We start from the raw sequence: 26,046 nt of genomic DNA, 5'->3' as shown, positions 1-26,046 counted from the left end.
CATCATTTAGTGGCTCTCATTCAAGGTTAAACTGACAATCCTCAGAGGAAACACAGTCTCAAACCCACAAACATGCTAAGCTCTTTTCCCCTAGTTTACTTTGTATCATAAAGTGTCTTCTAGTTCAAACATGTTTTCCTTTCACATTTCTTCAGTCACACGTTCATTAGCCTTTTTCTGAACACAGGAAACAAACTGGTCTCGGACACCATCTCATCTGTCACCTCATCAGGACTGTTGAGGCCACCTGTAATGTATTTTTGGCTTCAAAAGCCACAGTAGTTGGCTGTAGTGTGGTGCACAAGAGGACTTCAGGCCAGCCTAGATGCTAGGGGTAATTTTAACTCCACTTCCTTTAAATGATCTTAAGCTTTGCATTGTCCTTTGTCTTTACATACTAGTAGCCTCAGAGAACACTATGTAGCTTAATTTCATTTTTCACATAGTTTCAAGTTTGCTTATTTCCAGCTCTCTTTCTCTCTCCATCTGGTAATAAATGTTGGGAAGTCTTGTCAGCAGTTGCAATACCTTTGGGAAGTTTGATGCCTATAATTTGTGTCATGTATATTACCCACTTGTAATCTGTTATGATGACTGATGACTTGTTCAAAGACCTTCTAGGCTCAATATTAACTCTAGCACTCATAGGAACAGGCTGAACAGAATAAGGATTCATCCCATCTTTTGTGCAGGTATATAAGGTAATCCCAATCTTATTTATAAAACCAGGGTAAAGAAATATATCTGCAGATGTTTTCTACAAGGAATGAGATCAATAACCTGCCTAATTCCAGCTGGGTAACAGTACTTTGTATTCTTCAGGCTTTGTTCCATTCATTAACTGGAAGAATTACTGTGCTGGTTTTGGTTGGGATAGAGTTAATTTTCTTCCCAGTGGCTAGTATGGGGCTTTGGTTTGGATTTGTGTTGACCAAAGTGTTTATAATACAGGGTTGTTTCTGTTACTGCTGAGCAGGGCTTACACACAGCCAAGGCCTTTCCTGCTTTTCACTCTCCATGCTGGTGAGGAAGCTGGGGGTGCATGGGAGGCTGGGAGGAGGCACAGCCAGGAGAGATGACCCAAACTGACCACAGGGACATTCCAGATGATATGGCATCATGGTCAGTACATAAAGTGGGGGAAAGAAGGTGGGAGGGGTGTATGCATGTTCCCAAGTCTCCATTACATGTGATGGGGCTCTGCTCTCCTGGGGATGGCTGAACACCTGCCTGCCCGTGGCTGAATGAATTGTTTTGCCTTATCTGTGTATGTGACTTTTGCTTTCCCTGTTAAACTCTTTTTACCTCAACACATGAGTTCTCTAGCTTTTACTCTTCCAATTCTCTCCCCAGTCCTGCTGGTGAGGGAATGAGCAGGTGGCTATGTGGAGCTTGGCTATTAACTTGGGTTAAACCATGACAATTACTCACACAGCAGAAGAAAAAGACAAAAAAACCTAAGAGAAGACAGGAATTAAGGTGGCAGCAAATAAGTTTTAATATTAAATAATTAAATAAATTTTTAAAAAATCAAGGGCAACCATGAAAAAAGGCCACCTAGTGGTAGGGTAACAAGTAATGGCTTTAAACCGAAAAAGGGTAGAAATAGTTCATGTATTGGGGAAAAAATTCATCACTACAAGGGTGGTGAGGCACAGGAACAAGTTGCCCAGAGAAGTTGTGGATGCCCCACCCCTGAAACTATTCAAGGTCAGTTTGAATGCACTGAGCAACCTGGTCTAGTGTCCCTGTGAATAGGAAGTAAATCACTTTTAATGTCTCTTATAACCCAAAACATTCTGTGATTCTGTGATATGTAGACATTTGAGAACTAAGCCAAATCTGAGGTAAATCATTCTTGCATTGTTTTTAGTTTTTCCATGACTTTGCATCTGGAATGTCATCATCAGTAGATCAGGACAATTTCTTTATAATATGAACATGGTCTTGATAAAGCAGTGGTCAAAAAGAGCTATATATTGCAAATGTGGTTCACTTCCCATCAAGTTTTCCATGAGGCATCTTTTATAGAGAACTTTACAAGATTAATCCCAGATCTGTCTCTATTGAAATCAATTCCATGCTATTTTCTTTTTCCTGTTGGTGGTTTCATTGTAAATGGAACCTACTTCAGTAGCAGTATTTCCTGTTGTACTTCCTGATGCACAGTGACAGTGCTGGGTTTCCCATATGCAAAAAGTACCCGTCCAGCATTTAAACTTGCTAATGAAAGATGAGAAGCAATTGTTTTTCTTGGCTGGACATTTGGTTACTAGTTCAGTCCATAAACCATAAAATGTATTTTTTTAATGCTCATAGGACAGTAGAGGTCAGAAAATAAATTAATTTACATTAAAAAAAATATTTAAGTTTAGAACTAATTGTCATGACAGATAAGGTTATGAAAAAGAAACAAAACCTCTTTGGTAAATTACAAACCAAGAGACAATAGGAAATTCCAGATCCACAGATGTTCTACGAGTGCAGGAAGGGTCACTATTTCTTTAACATCCTTTTAGCTTTAAAAGGGATGTAGTAGCTTTTTACATTTGTTAACCAACATTTACATTTCACTTTTTAAGCAGTGGGAAAACGCTACAGAAATGTGTATACCTTCTTAAATATTTTATTGATCTAATTTCTTATAGAGTACCCTGTCTTTCTAGGATTTTTTTTTCAGATATATATTTCTATGAACGATGAACTATGAATTTAAAGATAAACTCAATCTCAGTGCTAGCCATCTGTAATAGGTCATTTCACTTCTTAGTAATTTCACTGGCTTCAGTCAGTGTTTTTGGATGCTGCTAAACATGCTGACTGCAAAGAAAAACAATAGGATATTCGGATTTAGCTAGGTGTTAAATTTTAAGCCACTGTGAGTTAACTCTATTGTCCTGATTACAAATTAGCTCCTTTTTCTGTACACAAAAGAAAAACAAAAATGTTTACTCAATAGTAGCACTTCAGCCACAAAACTATCAAACTGGTGATAATCTTTGAAGTGCTTTCCAAGTGGAAGGATTCTGTGATCTGTGAAATGACCCGTGGTTGTCTAAGCCTCTCCAGCTGTCCAGAAAGCTGCAGGGCCATGGAACAAAACTGCTTGCTCTGAGGCTCATCCCAGCACTTCTACTGCCACTGCTTCCGCAGCTGCTGCCATTGCCATATCTCTTCCCACTCCACCCTCAGCAGGGGCAGCAACACAACACCAGACCAGGGCAGTAGCACTGGTCATGCCAGCAACAAGAAGGAAACCATGAACAACAGCAGAGCTGAGGATTGGAGCAACAGCAGGGGTGCCCACAGAGGAATAAAACGGAACATAATTATGAAATAAAATGCTATTTAAGTAAGCTTATAATAAGAATGATGCAGGCATCATCCAGCAAGCTGCAAATGGCCTTTAAAATTAATTGTCCCCAACATAATATACTACAGTAGTGGTATTAAATATACTTGTTTATATCAAATGGCAACTATTTCTGCTGCAACTTTAGTCTACAAAAGGCAGTCATGGTGCCCTTCAAGGATGTGTTATGAACTGAAGTTCTCGTGCACTCGCTGACATACTGAGCTTGTTGAAGTTTTTGTGCTTAAATGTGAAAGTTTTCTTTCCTAGATTTTTTAAAAATTCGACCTGTGTTTCTGCAGAAACTTTTCTGGATACCTAGATTTTACTTCTAGGTTTAAGCCATAGGCTGCCCATTATTTTGTCAGGTCTATTCTCGGTGAACTGTAACTGTCCAGAGGAAAAATATGTCTGTATTATGTACTCTTTCCCCTGTAAAGCATTAGTCATAGCGAAGATGAGTTGCAATTGTATCCCTTTTAATCATTTTGGCATCCCATCCGTCTGTACTAGCACTGTGTCATGCTAGGCTGTTCAGGATGCAGCATCACAAACATCTGCCACATGCTGCAATTGTGAACCCTTCAAGGAAACAGGAGAGCCAACCTAATAGGCAGAACTGTTTGGATGTAAGGAATAACACCTATCAAACTTTCTGCACTGGTTTTGGCTGAATATAAGTTCTCCATGTCCAATCCCCTCAGGATGAAAAACAACCACTGACTTTATAGCGAGCTGCCTGAATTAGCATGGGCAGCTCTCAGGAAATGCTTATCACATTGACTGAATTCTCATTATTCTTTGTCTGTTTTCATGGTATAGATCAGTTTTTGCATTTCTCCTTTTAAATGTGTTTAACATTTGTAAACACCTTGGCTCTCCCAAGTCTGAGACTCTAGCCCAGACAGCTCACTTCATCTATCCAAAGGGAATTCACTGATGTAAAGGGCGTCTCAACTAACTATGACATGATCCTAAAGTCACTTCTGTTCACTTCAATCTGGAAATGAAGATTCAAAGCAAAGCAATTACACAGGCCTGACTAAAATGACACAGACTTTCCTCCTGTCTAAATGAATGTGAACAAGAGTAAAACTGGAGAAAAATAACAGTTCTGTTGAAAAGTCCTGAATACATACCCACGGAAACTTTTAAGAGGCTAATAAATAAGCCCATCTGAGTGAAAGAAGCTTTTATTCTCAGCTTGAGACTGCAGTGGGTGAAAATGATACCCAGCCAAATTAGTATCAGGCACTCTCAGCAGAACTGAATTCTCTCATTTAGTAGTAGTTACTACTGTTCTGAAGTAAAAGCTTTAGCTAGCGTGTGATTAATACTGTATATTGATTTGGCGAGAGCACAATGAAAAAGGATTTAAAAGGTAATTATATCTTCTAGCTTGGTGAACTACTTTCCACATTTGATGAACAGAAGAGCAAACAGAAGTCAGGAAGTCTCTGAAGAGAAAGCTAGCTAAAGTGTGGAAATGTGCGCATACCGAGAATGTCTGGAGGCAGGTCCTGAGATAAGTAAGCCAGCTGAGTTTTGCCTTCATGCTAGTGAGCAGCAGCAGTGAGTGGGCCCACCCTCTTGCCACAACCTCCAAGCCAATGCACTCACCTTTTAAAATACCGCTGATCGTTAAAAAAAAAAAATTATAGTACATCACAATGTGAGGATATCAGTACTTTGGCAACATGTAGCATCTTCTCTTTACATGTCCCATCTTACACTGGAAGAAATCATCTATGAATGCAAAGAAATCCCAGAATGGATTGTTTAATTCTGTTTTCACACTACTGATGTTTCCCCATTTACATCAAAGTACAAAAGTACATGTGCAACTTCCTAAAAATTATACACTAAAATCCATGCAGATACATTTAACCTTCAAAAGATGTTAGCTGACCACTCCATCACTATTGAAGTTATGACCAGCGTGCCTACAAATTAAATTAATTTGTTATCTGGTCAAAGTCACAAAAAAAGAAAGAAGCAGAACTCCAGATGTAGTAAACTTAATACATGAAGCAAAGCATCATCCTAGCATTCATAAAAAGAGCTTCTGCTCACCAATATAACTGTTCATATTTTAAGATATGGGAGAGGCTAGCTGGTTGTTTTTAGCTGCACACAGTTGCATTGACTCATTCTGAAAAGTTTTGGTCAAGATGAGTTTACACATACTAACTTGTACTACTTAGCAGGTACTCCCCACCTATCAGTAGTAAAAATGCTAGCAAAACACTTTAGGGCGTGTTAGCTCTTCTACTACAATAATAACAGATAAGTATAACTTTTTAAAAAAGAGTAAATTGTTTGGGGACTGCAGTAGGACTAGATAGAAAACATAAAAATAACAATATGACTCACCTTTGAGCTAAAGGAGTCTGAGTTCACTGTTCCAGTTAAGCAATCCCTTCTTAAAAAATGTCAAAATAAGTCTTCAGATTAGTAGGCAATTTGAAATACACTATGTTTGTTTATCCAGACAGCATTTAACCTTGTGCTAAGCACAGTGTTGTGTTACCTACTTCACCTTTGCTCCTTGGAAATGTAAGCAATGGAACACGGTGCTGTGTTAGTGATCATCAAAGGCAGGTCCTGCTGCTTATAAATGCAGTAAACCACAAATTACAAATTACAAAAAATTACAAGCTTTTTTTACTACATCTTTCCATTCCTTGACTTCACTTTTTTACCTGAACTTTCTTTCCCACATTTTTAAAATGCTGCCTTAAGGAAAAGAAGAGGAATCCATCCTCCTGAAAGTCTGAAACCAAGGCAAGGGGACAGGCTTTCTAGTTTGCCCAGTCTTCTAAGATTTTCATACAGTCACATTTTTAAGGTCTTGGCTTAAGTGCTGCTGTACCATTTGTTATGGCACTGGCATAGCTACAGACCTACTTATCCCACAAAGATTTTTAAAGAATAATACACCTAATGCTTATCAAACACTGAGGCCTTCACAGGCTGAATACTGCCACAAGGTTTGGGGATCTACTTCCCCAAATGTTCCTTTCCCCAGAATAGAAATTAAAAAAAAAATATTAAAGGACATTTAATAGAAAGGATAGGGAAGTAAAAGTGAAGGTAATACATAGAATATCTGGAAAACTATATAGCCAGTATCGAGATGTGAGACTTCTGAATCCGACAAAGGTCTCACTGGGGAAGGGCAGAAAAACCTGCAACAAGACTTTTCCTCAGAGATTTACATCTCTGTAGAGATTGAGCCAAATAGTCTGAATTCAACACTCTTGCCAGCAGCTACCACAGATTTGTTACTTACTGCATTTTCCCCACCTCATAATGACCTGCTTGTCCCAGGCAGAAATACAGTTCAGCAAAGAGGAGCTTGGTTACTTTTATTAAAACTATTTCCTGACCTAAATCCAATTTTATAGATACTGGGTAATGTCTCAAATGAAGGTGTATAAAAAAACTCATAATTAAGTCTTGCAATAATATTTTTACTAGGTAGCAGACTATTTGTATCATCCAGACCAGTTCTCAACTAGTTTCTATCTAGTAGCAGTTTTCTCCTTAAAGAGCATTGCAGTAAAGTAAACAGTAAAACAGTCTTTCCCGGATTTCACTGCAGCTAGGATAGACTATTGCATTGTTAATAGAACAGCCAGAGAATGTAGGTGTGTAAGTGTACTGGCCCCAGGCTGTTATTTTACCTATGCAAATAGTTACAACTTATTGCATACAGTCTCAGAAATGCAGGAGCAGGAAGAAGGCTAATCCAGAAGGCCAGAGAGCTTGAGGGGAAAGGTGTGCAGGTCAGCACAGGACAGTGCACAGCCACAGGCAGGGGTGAATCTGGCAGCTGCTACAGAGCTCTCAGATAAAATGTTCACTCTAAACAACAGCCTCTCTGCAGGCTATCTTGGGAAGTAGAAATTGCCCAAGCCTGGCATACATGAACCAACAGAGGGAAAGGCATTTGCTGACATAAGCTGTGAGCAGAAGAAGTTAGGCTTCTGTCTTTCTGAGCTACTGCATGGTCTTGAGGGAGAATTCTTAAGAACAGGGAAAAAAATCACCCACTTATACATGTATTTACTTTTAAACTGTGATCTGGCTCTACGTGAAGAAGCTACCAAAAAACAGATATGGTCTGGTTTTCACATTTCTTCTTAATATACTCAGAAAAATCTCAGCTTCTCAACCTGGATCACCAAATGACTAAGTTTTATTTTTGATTTCCCATGTGCACCCAGTTTCTAACTCTTCAGTGATCTTGGAACAGCTGATAGAAATGTCCTCAGATGAATCAGTCTGCTGATGGCTCAGCAGTTGATGACCACTATATTCAAACACTTGTGTTGCCCAACCAGAGGCACTCAACAGGCACATTGTAATACCTTCATGTTCAAAAGGATGTGCAGTCAAAGTTCATTCAACTTCTTGGATAGAGCTTATTAAATATTAAAAAATCCACTGGAGACCAACAGACTTCACATCAATATTCATATCAATATTGATGCTTAAATAATCTGGAGTTTTCTAAAGACATGGAAATGTTTTTAGGTTTGCCCCTTTTTTTTTTTAATGAAGCAATTAGACTTGTTTACTCTCTTCTCCTCTTTCTTTTCTATCAGGTGTTGTCAGGGATGCTTGTGTTGACTTCCTTATTTGTGTTTCTCTAATGAAGAAAAAGTGTTCAGGCACCCAGCAAGCTCAGTAATTTACGAAAACAAAATCCTAGGTGAAAGCAGCACAACATAACTCAAGATTTTCTCTCACATACACTTGCACATCTCTATTAGTCTTCACCAATAACTGAAGAGCTGTCACATATCTGCTCCTCCACGCATGCCACAAGGATCAGTAGAATGACATATCAAGCTGCTTCAAACCAATGCCAATATATGGGGTAAGTTCCTTATGGCCTCTGTGATAGGAGTAAGCTGTCATGGAGGAAGCTCCGAGCACTGGCAGAAACTGAGTGGTCTCCATGCTTCTCCTCCCATGGGAAAGGAGCAGGTGCTGGAACATGCGGGCACCTCATGGACTTCAGATCTGGATGTATGGAAGTGCAAAGCAACTAGAACAGGCAAACCCTCCTAAGGTTTTTCCTCCCCCTGGATTTACAAAATCTTCCTACAACTCACACTGTGAGTTTGAGTTGAATGAATGAAAAAAAAAAAAGATAGCAAGTAGCAGTGAGATGTTGTTACTACTGAAATAAAGTTAAAAGAACCACAGACTTTGCATTTTTGCAGTGTACCTGAAGATTTCAAGAGATGCATTCTGTTGGGTATAAAAATATAAAAATGGTTGTGTCCCTGAGACAGCTAATTAAACACTCAGTACCTCATTAGGCAGCAGAGCAACAGAGGCGTATTTTTCAAAGTTTGAATGCAACATAAAAACTTGAATGCAATATACTATTATTCAGCTCTGGCTTTCCTCATTAATCTCTGAACTACAGGTCACTAAAGATTCCGAGAAACCTTCTTGTGCTTCCTCAAGATTCCCACTGCACCACATTCCTACTTCAAGAGAAGGCACTTAAAATAGTGCTGTTTGAATTAGAAACATGAAAAAACTAAGCCATTCACCAATAGTAATTATTCATTTGAAGTTGGTATAAAGTTAGGAAGCTTTATAAATGGAAGAAGCGCTGGTGAATGGCAATGGGGAAGTAAAAACACTTAATATGGATTAGTAGTAGTAGTAGTAGTAGTAATAATAACAACTTACCAAAATAAATAAACCAGAGAGGAAAAAATCCACAGTATGCTAATAGGGATGCAAAAGAGTGTCTCTTCTGGATTCTATTCTGCATTCACAAAAAAAGCCCACTCTTGCTCTCATCGTGCTCTTTTTCCTAGGCTGTTTCTTCTCACATGAGAGGAAGATAGAGAACCAGCTTTGCAGAAAGTGCAGCAGCTGAAATCACAGTGGGAAATGAGAAGGGTGTCTAGGCAGCCTCAGAAGGGTAATTCTCAGGGGACCTTACCCCTTTACCCTACTTTGCCACTGTCTGATTTGGCACAAGAGTGCTTTTTTTTTTCCCCCCCAGGACTTGCTAGATCTTTTTTTCCCCCAGGACTTGCTAGATCTGGAAAGCACATGAACAAAATTGGTTACAACATTGTTTCTGTGTGTTCACATCACTAGCCTCATGCATTTTTACTCCCTTCATATTCTGGCAATTGAGCAAGTGCTCCACAGCAGGTACTGAACCTGCCTGACAAGCCTGCCATGAACTGAAAAGGTCAGAACACCAAGAGCATGTAGACCAGTGTCTAGGTGATAACTGCTCTGTTTAAGACACAACATTTTAAGCTAAAGACGCCTGAATTTAGATTTAGCAGGCCAAAATTATGTTTATTAACAGCAGCCTGGTTTTCATCTGGTGTACAGGTTTTGGCTGGGATACAAGTTCACTTTCTTCATAGTAGCTTGCATGGTTCTGTTTTGGATTTGTGACCAAAATGACATTGATAGCAAACAAGTCATAGAACCATAGAATGGCCTGAGCTGGAAGGGAATTTAAAGATCATCTAGTTCCAATCCATCTGCCATGGACAGGCACACCTTCCACTAGACCAGCGTGCTCAAAGCCCCATCCAATCTGGCTTTAACCAAGGGTGGGGCATCCACAACTTCTCTGGGCAACCTGTTCCAATACCTCACCATGCTCAGAAAGTAGTTTTTTTTCAGTTACTGCCAAGCAGGCTTACACAGAGTCAAGCCGCTTTCTGGTCTTCCACGCACCCCACCAGCAACTGGGAGTGCATAAGAAATCAGGAGGGGAGACAGTCGGAACAGCTGAACCCAACTGATCAAAGGGATATCACAATCTGACCAAAAGGCATCATGCTCAGCATATAGAGCTGGGGAGAAAAGAAGGAAGGGGTGTGTTCATGGTTTTTGCCTTCCAAGTCTCTGTTACATGTGATGGGGCTCTGCTCTGCTTTCCGGATGATGGCTGAACACCTGCCTGACTACAGGAAGCAGTGAACAAATCCCTTGTTTTGCTTTGCTCGAGTTTACAGCTTTTGCTTTACCTATTTTCCTTATCTCAGCCTACAAGTTTTGTCACTTTTACCCTTTCAAATCCATCTGTGGGGAGTGAGCGAACAAGTGGCTGTAGCAGGACAGCATCTGTGAGATGGTAAGAAAAGTAGAAAGTTCTCCATCTAATGGGAGCTGTGAACAAGAGACACTTTTCACAGCATACTAGACAGAAGAGAAATGCCAAATCTCCAATAACTGAAAACTAAACGAAACTCTATTTGGAAATTTTTCCCAAGAAAATTGCTTCCAGAGAAAACAACAGCAGCCACTACTTATGTATCTTTCCTCCAGGGAGTACAGTGACCACCTGGATAGTGTAACCTTACTGGCAGACCACGTTCTGGGTTCACCTGTTCAGTAAGTATGGTCATATCAGTGATGAAACTCCACCAAAACAAATTTCTTCTACCTCAAGAGTATCAGACCAACTTTAGTGGATCAGCAAGGTATCATGAATTTTTCTGCTTGATCCCAAAATCTGCAGCGTTCAATTCACTTCTATCACCATACTGATTTTCTTTCCTGTTCCACTGGCAATACAATAGGAAGTGAGCCAATATATAACTTGACGTCTTCTACTGCTGTATAAATTTATGCCATCATATACCATTGTGACACCTTCAGGAGATGGCAGCTTCTCCTCTGAGCACTGCTATTGATCTGTCAAGTAATACAAGAATTCTCTCCTGAGGCAATGAGCTTTTTAAAATTATTATTTTACATTGCATTTCTGGTCTCCATTTTTCCTCTTTGGCATAGTTCATCTACTATTCTGTCATTTCTCTCCTGCAGCTATTTTCTACTATGAAACACCATGTTCCATATGCCCTCCTACTGTACCTTGCTCTCTCCTTTCTATATTTAATTTGTTTCCTAATTCATACTTATGACGTCTTCTGACTCATGTTTATTCTGTGCAAGTCACTAAGAAATGTGCAAAATTTCATTTTCTAAATTTATGCAACATTTCCCATTTCTTCAGCTTTCCCCTCTGCTCTGTCTACATAAGGGCTGAGTGGGCTTTATTCTAAACTGAGTGAACACCAGGTTAAGCCACTTATCTCCAGGGATTCCATATTTCTTTAAGTAAGCAGGGGAAAGAACATTTGGAACAGAGCTCATTTGTGCTTCTTTTAAGTAATGGCCCCAGGCAAACAGGCATGCTATGCTTCACAAGCTCTCCCCAAGGAAAATCAGAATTTGGAAGGAGGCTGGAGCCTCAAGCAGAAGATATTCACAACTCTACCCTTCCCCAGTCATTTCCCTGACCTGTCCTTCCTTCCCCTAGTTTTCCTTTCTCTGATGGGTCATTTTAGTTGTGCTCCTTATTCTTACTTTTTACATTATAAAGGCCAAATTTTACATTAATATTCTCTGTGCTCTTTCAGCTGACTCTTTACAACAATGTTACTCATACTTCAAAGGGATGAAGACAGAGATGAAGTTTTACAGTCTTGATGGCTTAACACAGGTCTGTGCTAGAAAGCCAACACTTCATTTTCTGAGTTACTCTCTCATGGAGAGAGTCTGCTTTACATACCAGGCCTCAGGGAGCAGCATGGGAATACTCTCTGGATTATTTTCCTACCATTGCTTGAGGCTGCTTTGCTTGCTGCCTACTGAAATATATAACAGAGGCAAGAAGATAAGGTTTTGACACAGAAGATTTGAATTTTCTTTTAACTGATTATATTTTAGCAGTAAGTTTTGACTTGGCTTAAACAGACAATACTGAGAAGTGAAATAAAGGAATAAATTTAATTCCTTTGAACAGTGTGGCTTGAAAAGCTTAGAGTTCAATGTTTCTTCTGACAGACTGGATACTGTAGGAGAAATACTGCACTTTTTTTACTGCAGCAGCCCCCCACAGAGGCCACAGTTGGTCAACTCAAATACAACAGAAAACTCATTCTTTGGAGTCAGTATTTACTCCTAAGATTCTTCATAGGTCACTAGTGTAGTGTTAGGACAGGCACATGGGGGTATGACCCTCAAGGCATTTAAAAGTCATTTAGAAATAGTGTTGTGTTGCATTCAGACTACTTGTTCATAATATACAATATTGGCTTGAAATGACATTTCTTCTGTCTTTAAAATATGATGCACTATAGTGGTAATACAGTACACTGCTTCTCACACCTAACAGAATGCTGGTTTCAAGACCAAAACCTTCATCGTTTGAAGCTAACAAAGACCTTGCTAACAACGCTAACATATATGCACATATAAGCACACAAAATTGATTTTTTCTAGTAATAACAGTATTAATTTCATTAAAAAGGAAGAAAGGCATTTTTGCCTTTTTATTCCTGTTTTATATAGAAAGACACTAGATTTTTCAAAATGGAAAAAAAATAAGGAGATTGCAAGTGTACTTGTAAAATAGATCATGTGTGTTTTTCCTTAAAAATAATAATTGCTATAGGATCAGCCAGCACAGATACATCAAAAAGCCTACAAGCAGTCTGCACTTTTATTATGTACTAACATGTACCAAAAGTCTTGATAGGTTCTATCTTAATTCCACAAAACTACATTTAACAGGGTTAACTCAAACACAAGAAAACAACAGGGAATAAAAAAAATGTGGTCAGTTTAGGCTGTAGTTCCTTTCAGGTTCTTAAATTTGGCAGAGCATAGCCCAGTCAATTCTATGTCTTGGGCTGAATGGAGAAAACGGAGTCACTTGGACTGCTGAGCAGTAAGTGACCACTTATTCTGAAATGGGTGAATGTTTCTAGGAAAAGTAAGTGGAAGAATTAAGCACGTAACTTTTAAAGAGACTTCAGTACCTTTGCATATTAATTTTTTAGGAGTTTGCATTTTGTAGTGGTTGACCTTTTGTCAAGCAAGGACTATAGAACTGTAAATCATGGCAATAATGCACAGAGTAACAGCTGATATTTCAACTTCTCTGGTCTTCTGAGCATAGGAGATAACTGTCTGCACAGCTAACAGAATCTGACCTGTCATTTATTCCCACTAGTGCCACTAGTAGGAAATTGAGAGTCACTTAAAACATTTAAACTAGTAATTTGATAAACATGTGATAAATCTCCAAACCCATTAGAAGTCAAGAAATGATCATGAAAGGTTTGTTTAATCCAGCTTCTTTGGCTCTGAAAAGGTCTAGGAGCACTCACAGAGCTACCTGCAGATGGGTGGCAATTAAGAACCCACAGGTCATCCCCTTTAATCTTTCTCAGTGCTTCACTGGACAATGCTCAGGATAGCTCTAAAAATCATGCAGGTGTACTTAAAGTAGTGGCAGTACAAACTGGTCCATTTGATACACACCGGCATGTGGGCACAGTGTACGAGGCAGGTGAGAGGACTCCACGTCCACCAGCTCTGACCCCTTGTTGGGGGTTGAATTTTTCCCATTGTTATGCTAAGTATTTTTGGCTATTCTCGCTCACTCGTGCAGCCGGAGGAAGGCGGCCGGTGTTTCTACCCACCACCCTCCCCACAATCCCAACACCGGGAGCCACGTTCCCTGCTGTTGGACACCGCTCTGCTGCCTTCCCACTTCATCCCACTGCCTCCGGACACTCTGCCGAGCACCACGACTGAGGGGGGAGCGGCTCCTCCATCCCTCTCAGCCCTGGGCGCTGCCGCCATCACCCAGCGCCTTCAGCTGCGCGGGCCCTGCCCTGCCCACAGCACCGGGAACTGAGCGCAGGGAGAGAGGCCTTGGCCAAAGGGACTGGAACTGAGCTACACTGCTCTGTTTGGTTGTCAGTTTTTATAGCTGTTGTTGTTTCTGTGGTTTGCCTTGTTAGATATATTAGTAAAGAAATGTTATTCCTATCCCCGTATCTTCGCCTGAAAGCCTCTGATTTCAAAATTATAATAATTGGAGGGGAGGGAGTTGCAGTCTCCATCTCAGGGAAAGAGCTCTTGCCTTTTCTTAGCAAATTCCTGTCTTTCAAACCAAGACACCCCTTCCTTCACTGAAGTCAATCAGGTTGTTAATCTGCTCAGGGTGGTTTCACAGTCAATCTCCTCCTGCCCCACAGCTTTTGCCTTTCTGACACATGAGATGGACTGAGACTATCTGTGTATTTGATTTTTACAGAATAGCACAGACACAAATTAGAATGAAATTTAAAGAGTTCCTTCTGCTTTCTTTCAGGAACAATACTGTGAGTACAACAAAGCCAGGATTTTAATACCCAAAGATGGGGAATAATACCATGAGACACAAAATTGACTTCAATTAAGTTTTGGAAGGACAAACAGGGAATGCAAAATAAAATATTTGTAACTATGCAAAGAACAGATCTGAACCAATCAAGTGTTTCCATGCACCCAGGGAATAAAAAAACCCACAATTTCGAGCTGAAAGAAAGTATGTCCAGTGGTGGGTTGCAATTCTTTATTTCTGATTCATAGGTATATATATCCATACAATGCTATTAGATATCTTTGTATTGCTTAATCTATAATTTAAGTCAGCATAGGTGTTTTAACAAAAAAAAATTGCAACTGCTAATTTATATTTCATCTGAGCACTCTGATACACAGTAGAAAAAATCCATATATAAAAGCATGTATCTGTGCAATCATACGTACTATATTTCTCTTTCAACAAACTATTGATTTAGTAATATTGTTATGTTATTGTTAGTATAACATAGAATTGCCATAACATTAAAAAACTTTTCAAAATATGTTAATAAGCAAAGATAACCACACTTTGATCCTGCAGTCATTTTTTAACTATCACATCAATGCTCCATTTTGTTTTAATGTGACATCTGGCTTAAACAAATTCCTTTCATATTAAGGTGCCACCATTATTCTGCCCATAATAATCATAATAATTCGTAACTTTGCTGCTTAGTAATTTCACACAAAGCAAATAGAATTAAATTCAACTCTGTGCTGACATCCACCATTAAAATCACAAATCCCTTATACCCCATTTCATCTCAAACAGTGAATGAAGATTTGTGCTGAACCTCTCCTTTATGGTGATCTTCTCTTCTCGTGGAAACTTTTCTTATCCATTGCATCACAAGTCATGTGGCTTGTCCTAAGAGGCTTAAACTACAAGTCTGCAAAAGATGCAACTTCATGCTACTAAATGCTTTTAATAGTTTAAACCTTAATGAAGCTTAATTAGCATCTGAAAGTCAATACAAATATTAATCTGTACATAAAACATTATCCCCAATATACCAAGTGACAGCACTTTTATAAGGCAGACACAAGCCAGGATTCAAACATCTGAGAAAAGGTGGAAACTACCAGACCCTAGTTTAGGAGAGTGTTACAGAGCAGCAACAATGGTCAGCAGGATTAGGCCCTTCCTCTGTGAAAATTTACAGGAACTGACAGGAAGATGTGATACAGCAGACTACCAAGTAAAACAGAGATACCAGCACAGAGCAAGGACTGCAGAGGGCACTTTCGGTTTTCATGCTGGCCAATAAGAAAGCATTCTTTTGCCTTTCTGACAATTCTATCTGTCCTTGTTACAGGAGCTGAACAACTATGCACACAATGACCTTGCAAATACAAGACAGAAACTGACAGAGTTGGAAATGTGCAAACTGCAGAATAAAAACATCGAAGCTTTAAATGAAGGACAGAATAGAACTTTCACTTCCAGTTTGCATAATGCTGAAAAAATGAAGGCTCATCCTCTACTGCCTCTGCTTAAACTTTATGCCTCAGGAAATACTTTGCTTGTTTGCTCTTTCATTAATATGAACTGAAAGCAGGACTAGAGCTAAAGCATACTAAAAAGGTGCAACTTATCTTGTTATGTCTAAGGATTTCTTTACAAAGTAAAGAAACCACAGATGTAATTCTAGGATATACAAAAATATTGTGAAAAAAGAATAATATTTCAGAGAGTATGTAATAAGAAAACTTCCATTAGGACTTCCCAAAAGGCAGATGAGTCAGCAGGTTTGGAAAGTGCATATGTGTACTCATTAGGGTAAGAGAAAACATTTGTCATATTCTTGACTCTCATCTTTTTAAAGCTGACAAACAGAAATCACTCGAAAATTAATTTGCACAATCCTGCAAAAGCATGATCCGAGAAACTGAAGCTATTGCTCAGTAAGGAGTAGGACTTACTGTAGTATCTTTTGTGCCAATAAATAGGACAGCAGCAAACAAAAGATGCTTACAGTTTTTTCTTTGCTTTGCTTTTACTTGTGTGTTCTGTGACACTGACAATAAATACCATTATAAGACTTATTTTTTTTATCTAATAGAAACACCTGGAGCAAGATTTTAACAAATATTCCTAACATATGACTCCCAGCTTCCAGCTCCTAGTAGGAAATAATATTTGATTCATATTCAGAGAATTACTAGCCTTTACAATTGGAGACAGGATGTCACTGGAAGACTCATAACTTTAAAAAGAAGTGTTCTGGAAGAAACAGACTTAGAAAGCAGAAATAAATTAATGCTCCAAGGATTTTAGAATATATGAAAGTCATTTACAGGATTAGGTGCTTCTAGAAAATTATGCCTTAAATAAATATACTAAACTGAATTATTAAAATAAAATTAATTTCAGTTACTCATTCAACCTCTGGGAAGTCTAACGAGACTAATTATTAATATTTAGTATATCACACTTTTCTCTGACCAAATAAAAAAGTCATTTAATGAAGATGGAAACACTTTTCAGACAGCAAGAAACACAAATTCATAAAAGCATGAATACTTTCAGTTGGAAAGGCCCTTAAAAAATATCTAGTTCCAGCGCTTTTGCCTTGTGCAGGGACACCTTTCAGTAGGGCAGGCTGCCAAAACCTGATCTAACATGGCTTGCCAAGTTCAAGAAAGTCTTGCATAATTTCTAACATTATTTTTAAACAATAAAGTTGCTGCTGCTCTGTGGCACAAGCAAACTAACACTAATTGTAACAATAACTATCATGTTCAGCTATACATAAACATTAATATGCTGAAGACAAAAATCAAAAAATCCCCATCCTCATTGACCTATTCATGAGGCATACTGTTGGTAAAATGGTATCCTTTTAAACAGAAATGACACACACAGAGTAATCAATGCTAGATGATATAGCTTTCCTAATGAAAACTGTTTCAGAAAACAACAAAAACAACCAGGCCCCAAAATTCTGCTGTTTCCATGGCAATAGGACTGGCCCTTTTGGTCTTCTTAAACTGCTGAATGACAGGGGAATCTTATAAACCAAACACAGTTGACCAAATCACTTATTGTACACCGTGGTTGTGATTGTCTGGGTGATGAAAATCCATGTGAACCCTCTTCCTCAAATGCCTGGCAACGATGCTTCTTATTTCAGGGTCATGTCAATGCTATTCATTAAAGACAAAACGACAAAGAACAACAACAATAAAATTAATGAGTATTCTGAAAACACATGGCTAGTTATTTTCCCAGTCCTGAGCTCCCACAAAGTATTGAGCATCCTTATCTCTCATTTACTTCAATGCAGTACATGTGAAATAACTTACACACATCCTATCTACATCTATGAAAGTACACACCTTAGTAAGTTCTGTTAGAGTTTTATTGAAATTAACAACTACTTTTTCATCAATTCCAATCTGAAGTAAATCAGGTGAGGTAAGATCCACTGGTGGAATGACACAACAATGTGGCAGGAATGGGTACTCCTAAAAATTTTCCCAGGCGTACAGTTTTGCTATTTAGCGCAAAGCACATGTCATCAAACACTTCAGAAGTATTCTTCAGAGTAAGAAGCTGTCTTCATAAATATTGCCTCAAGATACAATCTCCCTTAAAGAATACATAATTTAAAGTTTCCTCAAAATTTATGAACTGTTACTGTTATTTATGAATTATTTCACAATATTTCTTTTAAAGTAATGAAGTGCAAGGAGTTGAACAAAACAGAACACAAGGGAGCAAGACAATAGACAAAAGCCTTTGGAACAGAATGAAAGAAACAACAGAAGCAAACTAAGTGCTGGGCAGACTCCAGAGGCATTTCAGCAGAAAGCATACAGAAAAAAAGTCTCTAAAACTGCGGTTCTTAGAGTGAAAGGATTTACATAGGATGCTATTTCCTGAAGAAATGACACAAGAAATAAGGGATACGATCACAGGAAAATTATTGCCACTTCTGAAGACAGATTCGTATTTATGCAAAGAAAAGAAATACCATTAATTAACATTAGTTTGGCCTTAACTGTATTTATTTAACATAAATATAAATTTTCTTCTCGTTGCTTTTTGCTGCCCAGCTTATCTTTTGAGAAAAACAGGAAAGTTGTTCAAGCCACAAAAGGTCAAAATCATATACAAAGAATCTTTAACATGTAATTTTTTGTTTTTATACTTCAAAAACAGTTCTCATATTGATTCATTATAGAATAAACCAGTGTCTGAGGAAAAAAAAAAAAATGAGATACCATGTCAACCAGTCCAGGAATCAGGAATTTAGCTTATGGTTCTAAGCTGTGTATGAGGTATGACAGTATGATAGCTTACTACAGCACTATTTTTTAAGAAGTAAAACCCAAAGTTTCAATTTATTTATGCAACTTTTTGCTACATATACTTCTAATTATTTGCCCGTTTATTAATACTCATGTTATTGATGGAATCTTTTGCTGATGATTCAGGTTTACTTTATAATATTTCCTGGGCAGTGTGAGACAACAGTGTGTTCTACACAGCTGTGAGATGGGCAGCAGGGCTCAACCCCTCTCCCTGTGCGCGCTGAACAGGACACACGCCCCACTGCAGCTGCTGGCTCTCCTGGCATGCCAGCACTCCCGGGACACCCTGCACCTACAAACACTCTCACTGCCAACAGCAAGAGCGGCAGCACAGGATTTTCCATCTGCATGCTTCAGTTATGGCATCAGACAGAACACCAGCACACCAGAGGAATGACACGTTCCCATTTCCAAGGGAACAAGTCCATCTTTGAAAGGAAAAGACGTAAAGATGCTGGAGATTTAATCAGGAAAATAATTATGGAAGAAGCTGAGAAGCAGAAAACCAAAGAGAAGGTGCATGTTAAGAGTATGGCCCAGAAATCAAAGTAAAATATAAGTCCTTTTAATATTTGAATGAGAATATTAGAATTTAAAAGTTTAAAAAAAGTTTAAAATTTAGAATAATGCATGGAACCATCTTCACTGTGATCATGCTGCACTTTTTCTATCAGTTTTTAAGACAATTTAACCTGAATATTCTCAGGCTAACAATTCTCTCTCTGCTTGGAAATGGTTAAGGACACTTCAAACACATTCCCAGTGCAACACAAATATAACAAATCTTCAGTATATAACACATACATAAAGTATATCAAATATAAATATAATAATGATTCAATGCTTTGTCTGCTTGTACACGTTGTTCCTGAACATTACCATAATAGTATTTAGGTCTCAAAAAAGCTTTAAGGAGTCTACCCAGCCTCAGTTCCTAGCAGCATGGTTGTAAAACAATGTTAAAATGTAATGACAGTATTAGGAATAAATTCTTACTCCTGCTCCACTGAAGCCATTTCTGGATCATTTGAGAGGCAGCTAGTTCTGGATACAAGGAAAAAGATGAGTAAACATTTTTTCTGTGTTGATTTCTTTCTCTTTTAAAATATTACAAATTTGGGGATGTAATAGCTAACTGTAGTGAGTATCTTTGACATTACAAACAAAAAAGTATTTTTTTAGGAATGTAGGGATCTTAGTGCCGACAACACATATTAGTTTGAGTAACAAATTTTTAAGCTATTTCTTTAAGTTAGGAAAGGGAAATGCACTACAGTAATCTCATACATCCAACAGTAACAATAATCAGCGATGCCTCACATGAATACTTTGTTCCCCTTCCACTTGTTACACTGCAGCCTCTACTATTTTAAATGGAATAACAAGAAAGCAGCTTTCTCCCAGAGTTCTCATTGTCACATATACAATGCATTTGAAAATGTTTGAACAGAAGGGATAGAAGCTGCATTTCAAGGCTGGGTAGGTCTTTTTGTTTAACAAAATAGTGAAGTGGTATCAGATAACTACTTATGTGAATTTATTGCTTCTGAGGCAGTGTTAAGTGCTAGAATAAAAAAGCAGTGGCCAGTGTTTTAGACATTTCTCTGTAGTTGTTTTAGAAACTAACCTCAGAAGAACTGAAGGAAAACGTATACTGCAAAAGAAGGAACTTTTGGCAAAAATATAGCAAAGAAGACACTGTAAGTTGAAAATCCTGAAGTGCATAAGCAAAAGGAAGGTGACTGGAAAAAAAACTTCAGAACTCAAAATCTTTAGTTATAAAAACTACAAGGGAGAATGTTATACTCGAACCAACAGACTCAGACTCCTGCTAAGAAATTTTGTGCACAGTACTCACACAAGGAAAGTGCACAACAAACTTTCTAAAGCTTTGCTCAGTGAGTGAAGGATTGTGCACTTCTTAAGGATTTCTTTGGTATTCTACACCATACTACCACATTATATTCAAGTTAAAGCACAGTTATCATTTTAAAGTGGTTTATTAAGTAACATAGATAATATAATATTATTATTAAGTATTAATTCCTTGGCCTATCCAGCTAACATTGGAAAGAGTATAATTGATTTACCTACCTTAACTGAGATAGCTAACCCTAATTTAGCGAACTGTAAAAAATTGTAGAAAGAACTACCTCTTAAAAGCTGTATGAATCATCTGACATACAAAGGGAAGAGTAGAAAATGTTTAATGATCCATTATAATGGAGTACATGATTTCAGTCATTCCCATGACTATAGAAACAATCATCAAAAAACAGCAAAAAATTTTTGGAAGTGTAAGGGTATGATTATTTATTACTGAGACTCAGCAGTACAAAGGCAGTGAGAGGGGAAGTCAGTTCACAAATGGGGCAACTTACACAGTAATTGAAACTACAAGCTGACTGTTCTACCAAACACAATGTACTACTGCATTCAAGCTATTCCTGTGAAACAATACAATTCCAGCATCCAGCTGAAAGCTATCTTACTTAGCTGTTTCTGAAGCTTCCCTCAGCTCTTCATCCAGTCTGCATGAGTAAAAGTTATTGATATAAAGAAACAGAGAAGCAAGCAGAGCATAAGAGTAAAGCAGAGCAATAGCAGAGCAAAGAACAAATACAGTACATGCTTTTAAAATAGGCACCCAGTAATATTTAAGGCTAACTCCAAAGCTCTTCAGTTCAGTATGATACCATTTATCCCTGTGCTCAACCCACCTTAAATTTGAAAGTCCTTATTTAGCTCACTTGGAGGCAGAGAGAGAGAAGCAGCAGGGGTCTGAGGCATGCCCAGTGGACAGAGCTGAAAGCATTCAGTTGCTCTATCAGATAATGTTAAACTAGCTGCAGCCTGGGCCAAGTCAAGGACATTTACAGTTCATTGGGTTTTATTTGCAAGGGAGGCTGATCTCAACAGCTTGAAGGGCAAAGTAAGATGCCACATCATTGCAAGTCTTCTCTCATTCAGCTGTTGAGGTCGCCTGCAGGTCAAAGGCTGTCACACAGATTCACTCCATTATGAGCAGCAGCAGGGGCTAGAAAGCAAGTTTTACCTCATTCTTCTCTTAATACACTTATCTTCATCATACCTTACAAGATAAGAGTGGATGAAGGAAAAGAAAAGATGTACAAGTTCATATGGTACAATAATCGTATTGTGCTTCACTGAAAACTATCCAAAAAACCACATAACCCAAAATCTGGCATAACACTATGTACTTTCTAAAGGTGCGATTTTTCTTGAGCATAATTGGTATGCTTGTTCTTGCCAGTGGAACAATCAAAAAGCCAAAAGATGTTTTGTATTTTTCTATAGGAATCTCTGAATTTTCAGCAGAAGGGATGCTATTAACTGAACACTGCTCTTCTCCCTACAGTATGGGAATAGCCACTCACAGATGCCTTGAATGCCAGAGCCACTAAATATTGTTATCACAATATTTTGAAATGCTTGGTGTAATTGTCATCTTTCCAGTTCTGCCTTTATCAGCAAAATCACGATCTCTCATCCAGTTCCTGGTGATGTGAAGTAGGCATTACCCTAAAACTTGTTAAGTACTAAAGTTTTTTTTTTCCTAATGTGATCATCTCACCTCTGGACTGAGAGGTGAATGGACTTTTCAAACATTTTTAAATTCACAGGGAAGAAAAAATGTGTGTAACCCAGATATGTGTACTGATACAATGTAACGGTAAAACACAGCAAGGAAACAGACAAACTCTCTGAGCATCACAACAAGGTTTCTATCAAAGGGAACTATAAGAAACTAGAATGTTTACAGAAAACAGAAGAAAAATTGTTAGGGATGTTAGAACATTATGGACATCTCTTTGTCAGTTGACCAACAGCCTGTGCTCCACATTCTTAGCATCATTTTACCTCTAAAGAAGGAGGTAAAATTTTAGCATTTACTTCATTTACAGCAGCAAATGAAGTTGAGTGAAAATCTCTATGACTCCTAATTTTGCAACCGTAATTTACTGTTTTCACAACTGCCATTGCCAGACCTGAGCTTCCTACTTGCTCCCTGGAACTGCACTACCAGGTCGACAAAGGAATGTGTTTTACAACTACTGTGAAATAGGTGTGAAAACTCCTGCCAGGTTTGAGGAGATCTATGACAACTTCAAAAGCTGTCACTGGCCAGTCATAATGAAAATACAATCATACTTGCGTATCTACTCTTAAAACTACTTTCTAGAACAGGCTGCTCAAAACCTGGGACATTTGCTAAAGAGAACAATTAAAAAAATAAATTCCTGAATAGAACACCTTTTTAATAACGACTACATGAAAACCATGGGTTTCTCCAGTCATGCTTTCAGTCTTGGTATACCATTTCTTTTTGTTGTTTTCAGTTCTGAAAAAAAGCCAATTGAGGTGAGGAATGCCATCAACTTCCCTACAATTTAACAGGTATTTTCCTTTGGAAATGCCTCCATTTAAAAAACCTCTTCACATAAGCAGTGAAGAACTGAGAAACTGTCTTTCAGTGGTTGTGGATTTAACCATGAAAATTGACAAGACAAGAACAGTAAACCTATGGAAGTTCACCGGTCTTCTATTGAATAGGCTATCTCTTAATTAATGTTTCTGTTGAACATTTACTATTTAGTCTGCACAACTAAAACTTGAAAACACTTCCACTTAAATAGAGGTAAAAGTTATGAAAAAATACAGCACAGATGATACCTCAGGAAAGGCCAAACGATTTTCCCACTCCTCTAGAAGTAAATATCTGTTGCATTTTGTGTTTCCATTACACAGTGGTCTCCTGCTTCTGAATTCAACAGTGAAATATTTGTGGGACAACACATAATCATTTTTAAGAACTTCAGGAAAGTGCTTTCTGTATTTCTTACAGTCTTTAACAATATTATTAGTTTGTGGAAATAGTTTCCATTAGAACAAGTACATGCTACTGTACATCACTTACTTGACAATACTGTCTGGTATATGCACGTATTCCATTGGAATCATCTCACGTAGCTCTGCCAGTGTGTTGACGTACTGTATCTTACTGCTGAACTTAGAGCTTAAACACAGAAAAAAAAGGTGTTAATCGACTTTGCCCCCCAATCTTTTATGACATACTAAAACCAAATCCAGAAATGTATTAAATGTATTAAATGTTTAAGCATTTGGATATTCATGTTTCAATTACGGACTGAGAGACTGGACTGTTAATGATTAATGACTCAAACAATCCACCTGCCACAGCTAAAAAAGCCTGGTAAGAGGCAAGTTCTGTGAGGTGGGATAGCACTTCCTATCACACCAGTCATTGCTTACATAATGGCTCAGGTGTGAAAACTTTCCTCTGGGAAAGAGCCAGGACTTTAACACGGAGCCTGAAGGTATTCATCCCTGGGTAACTAGTGGAACATAAATGACTCAGCTTCCAAGATGCAAGAGGCAGCTCTAACATCTTAGAAGGCAAGGTACCTGGGCATTCCCCCTGAACTTGAGTGACTATGAATGCAATGGATTCTGTGTTTTGTGGGCTTCCCCCACTCAATGAAGACAGTGACCATAACTTTGACAAGACTGGAATCACCAAGAAGACCAGAAGAAGAGGACCAAGGGGGTGCCACCAGGATCATGGAGTGATGACACTTTTTCTACTTTATCTGTCTGTATTTGTCATGCTCTTTCTTCTCTCTCCCACCCATTCTATTTCTTTCCATCTCTCCCTCACATTTACTGCTAAATAAAAGTCTGTGCTATTGACTTCAGCATATGCCCTTATTTGCACCTTAATTCGGACAGAAACATCTCTCTAATAATTTTAATAGCCATATCTTAACACAAGGTTCAGCTGACCATGAGCTGATATAAGAAGCAATGATATTTTAAAAACCCAAAACTGTAGCCTAATCTTGTTCTGTAGCCAGGATTTTAAAATAAGGTATTATAAATACATGCAGTCCCCTTTCCTATATCCTTTTTATCTGGATTCTGAACAAAGAATATTTTAAGGAACTGAATTCCCAGTACATACATACACAGGTTTACACATCCATGCCTATGATTCCTGCAATTAGATATTCATATAAATCACTTTTCCCTGTTCACCTTAGGAAAATGAGATTCAACTTCCAAAATCCCAACATGAGCTATAAAACAAGCACTATTCAGCGAAAGATTAACAGCCATGTTTGATGATTTAGAGTGCTTATGTATTCTCAAAGACATAGAAAATCACTGGTATTTACTACATACCTTATAAAAGGTCGTGTCACAGCCAGAATTGTCCTGATAAACCATGATGGATGAACAATTATAAATGATTTCAAATTCTTCCGTAATCTAGGTAAAAAAGCAATAGTTTCTTAGAAAAACAGAAAAAAAACCCACAAAATATAAAGAAAGATCATATACAATAAACCCTGGCATACAGGTGAGTTACAGAAATGTAATAAATATTAAAATAATGGCTGTGGATCAGACAGGAAAACACTACTTACCGTCGATCAATCATCTGATAACATTTTTTCATCCAGCCCAATCCAGGCATCCTTCTTCTTGGTGTTGCTCCATTCAGGTAGACAATCATATAGTCTTCAGCTACCATCAGCTCTAAGGTACTGATTACATATCTGATAAAAGTACAGATGTCAGTGGGCATATACTGTGCATTATCTGACTGAGCCCAAACTAAATCAGGCTACTAGGAATAAATGAAAGCAGATTGACCACTTTATGACAGTACAGGTTTTTCTTTTCCTTCAAACAAAAGCAAACATTTAGCACTGAGTACCATGGTACTTGTAGATACACAGCATAAAACCACAGTCTTACTTATGTTTTCAAAAACGTGTGGTTTCCTTACAATAACAGAGTTTAATAGTGAATTTTCAAGTATCACCGGTGAATTTGTTTTTTCTTAAAAAGTAATTACATCAGGAGATTTTGCAAGGGAGAACATGGCATCATGTGAAGTCCTAGGAACTTCTGAAATAAACTCTTGAGAAACTTCTATTCACTATACTAATCTCCAAGTTTGTTCAATACAATAATAAAAGGTGTCAGAAGATACCTTTTTTTATACTTCTTGTGATCCTCACATTCCTGCTACCGAGTCTATGACAAAATACAAATACTTTGACACTCATCAACATGAGTTCTGATGGGACAGAGCATCCAGAACATCACTTCATTTTGTG

General features: G+C 38.1%; 1 protein-coding gene across 1 annotated transcript in view; it reads right to left on the bottom strand.

Moving 5' to 3' along the window:
• Nucleotides 1-14,754: 14,754 nt before the first annotated feature.
• The window catches only part of PRUNE2 (prune homolog 2 with BCH domain), a 100,813-nt gene continuing 89,521 nt past the window's right edge, over nt 14,755-26,046 (bottom strand). The window contains exons 13-19 of the mRNA XM_088157013.1: nt 25,348-25,479; nt 25,103-25,189; nt 23,817-23,915; nt 21,933-21,968; nt 21,370-21,408; nt 19,874-19,921; nt 14,755-17,707 (exon numbers count right to left, since the gene is read on the bottom strand). Of these exons, the coding sequence (XP_088013139.1) occupies nt 17,686-17,707; nt 19,874-19,921; nt 21,370-21,408; nt 21,933-21,968; nt 23,817-23,915; nt 25,103-25,189; nt 25,348-25,479 (463 nt within the window). The 3' untranslated portion in view covers nt 14,755-17,685. The remainder of the gene's footprint in view (nt 17,708-19,873; nt 19,922-21,369; nt 21,409-21,932; nt 21,969-23,816; nt 23,916-25,102; nt 25,190-25,347; nt 25,480-26,046) is intronic.

This window comes from Sturnus vulgaris, chromosome Z (assembly GCF_052056855.1).
Source record: "Sturnus vulgaris isolate bStuVul1 chromosome Z, bStuVul1.hap1, whole genome shotgun sequence".
NCBI lineage: Eukaryota > Metazoa > Chordata > Aves > Passeriformes > Sturnidae > Sturnus > Sturnus vulgaris.
The sequence above is the reverse complement of the archived record's forward strand: the minus strand, read 5'-3'. Positions and strand labels throughout refer to the sequence as shown.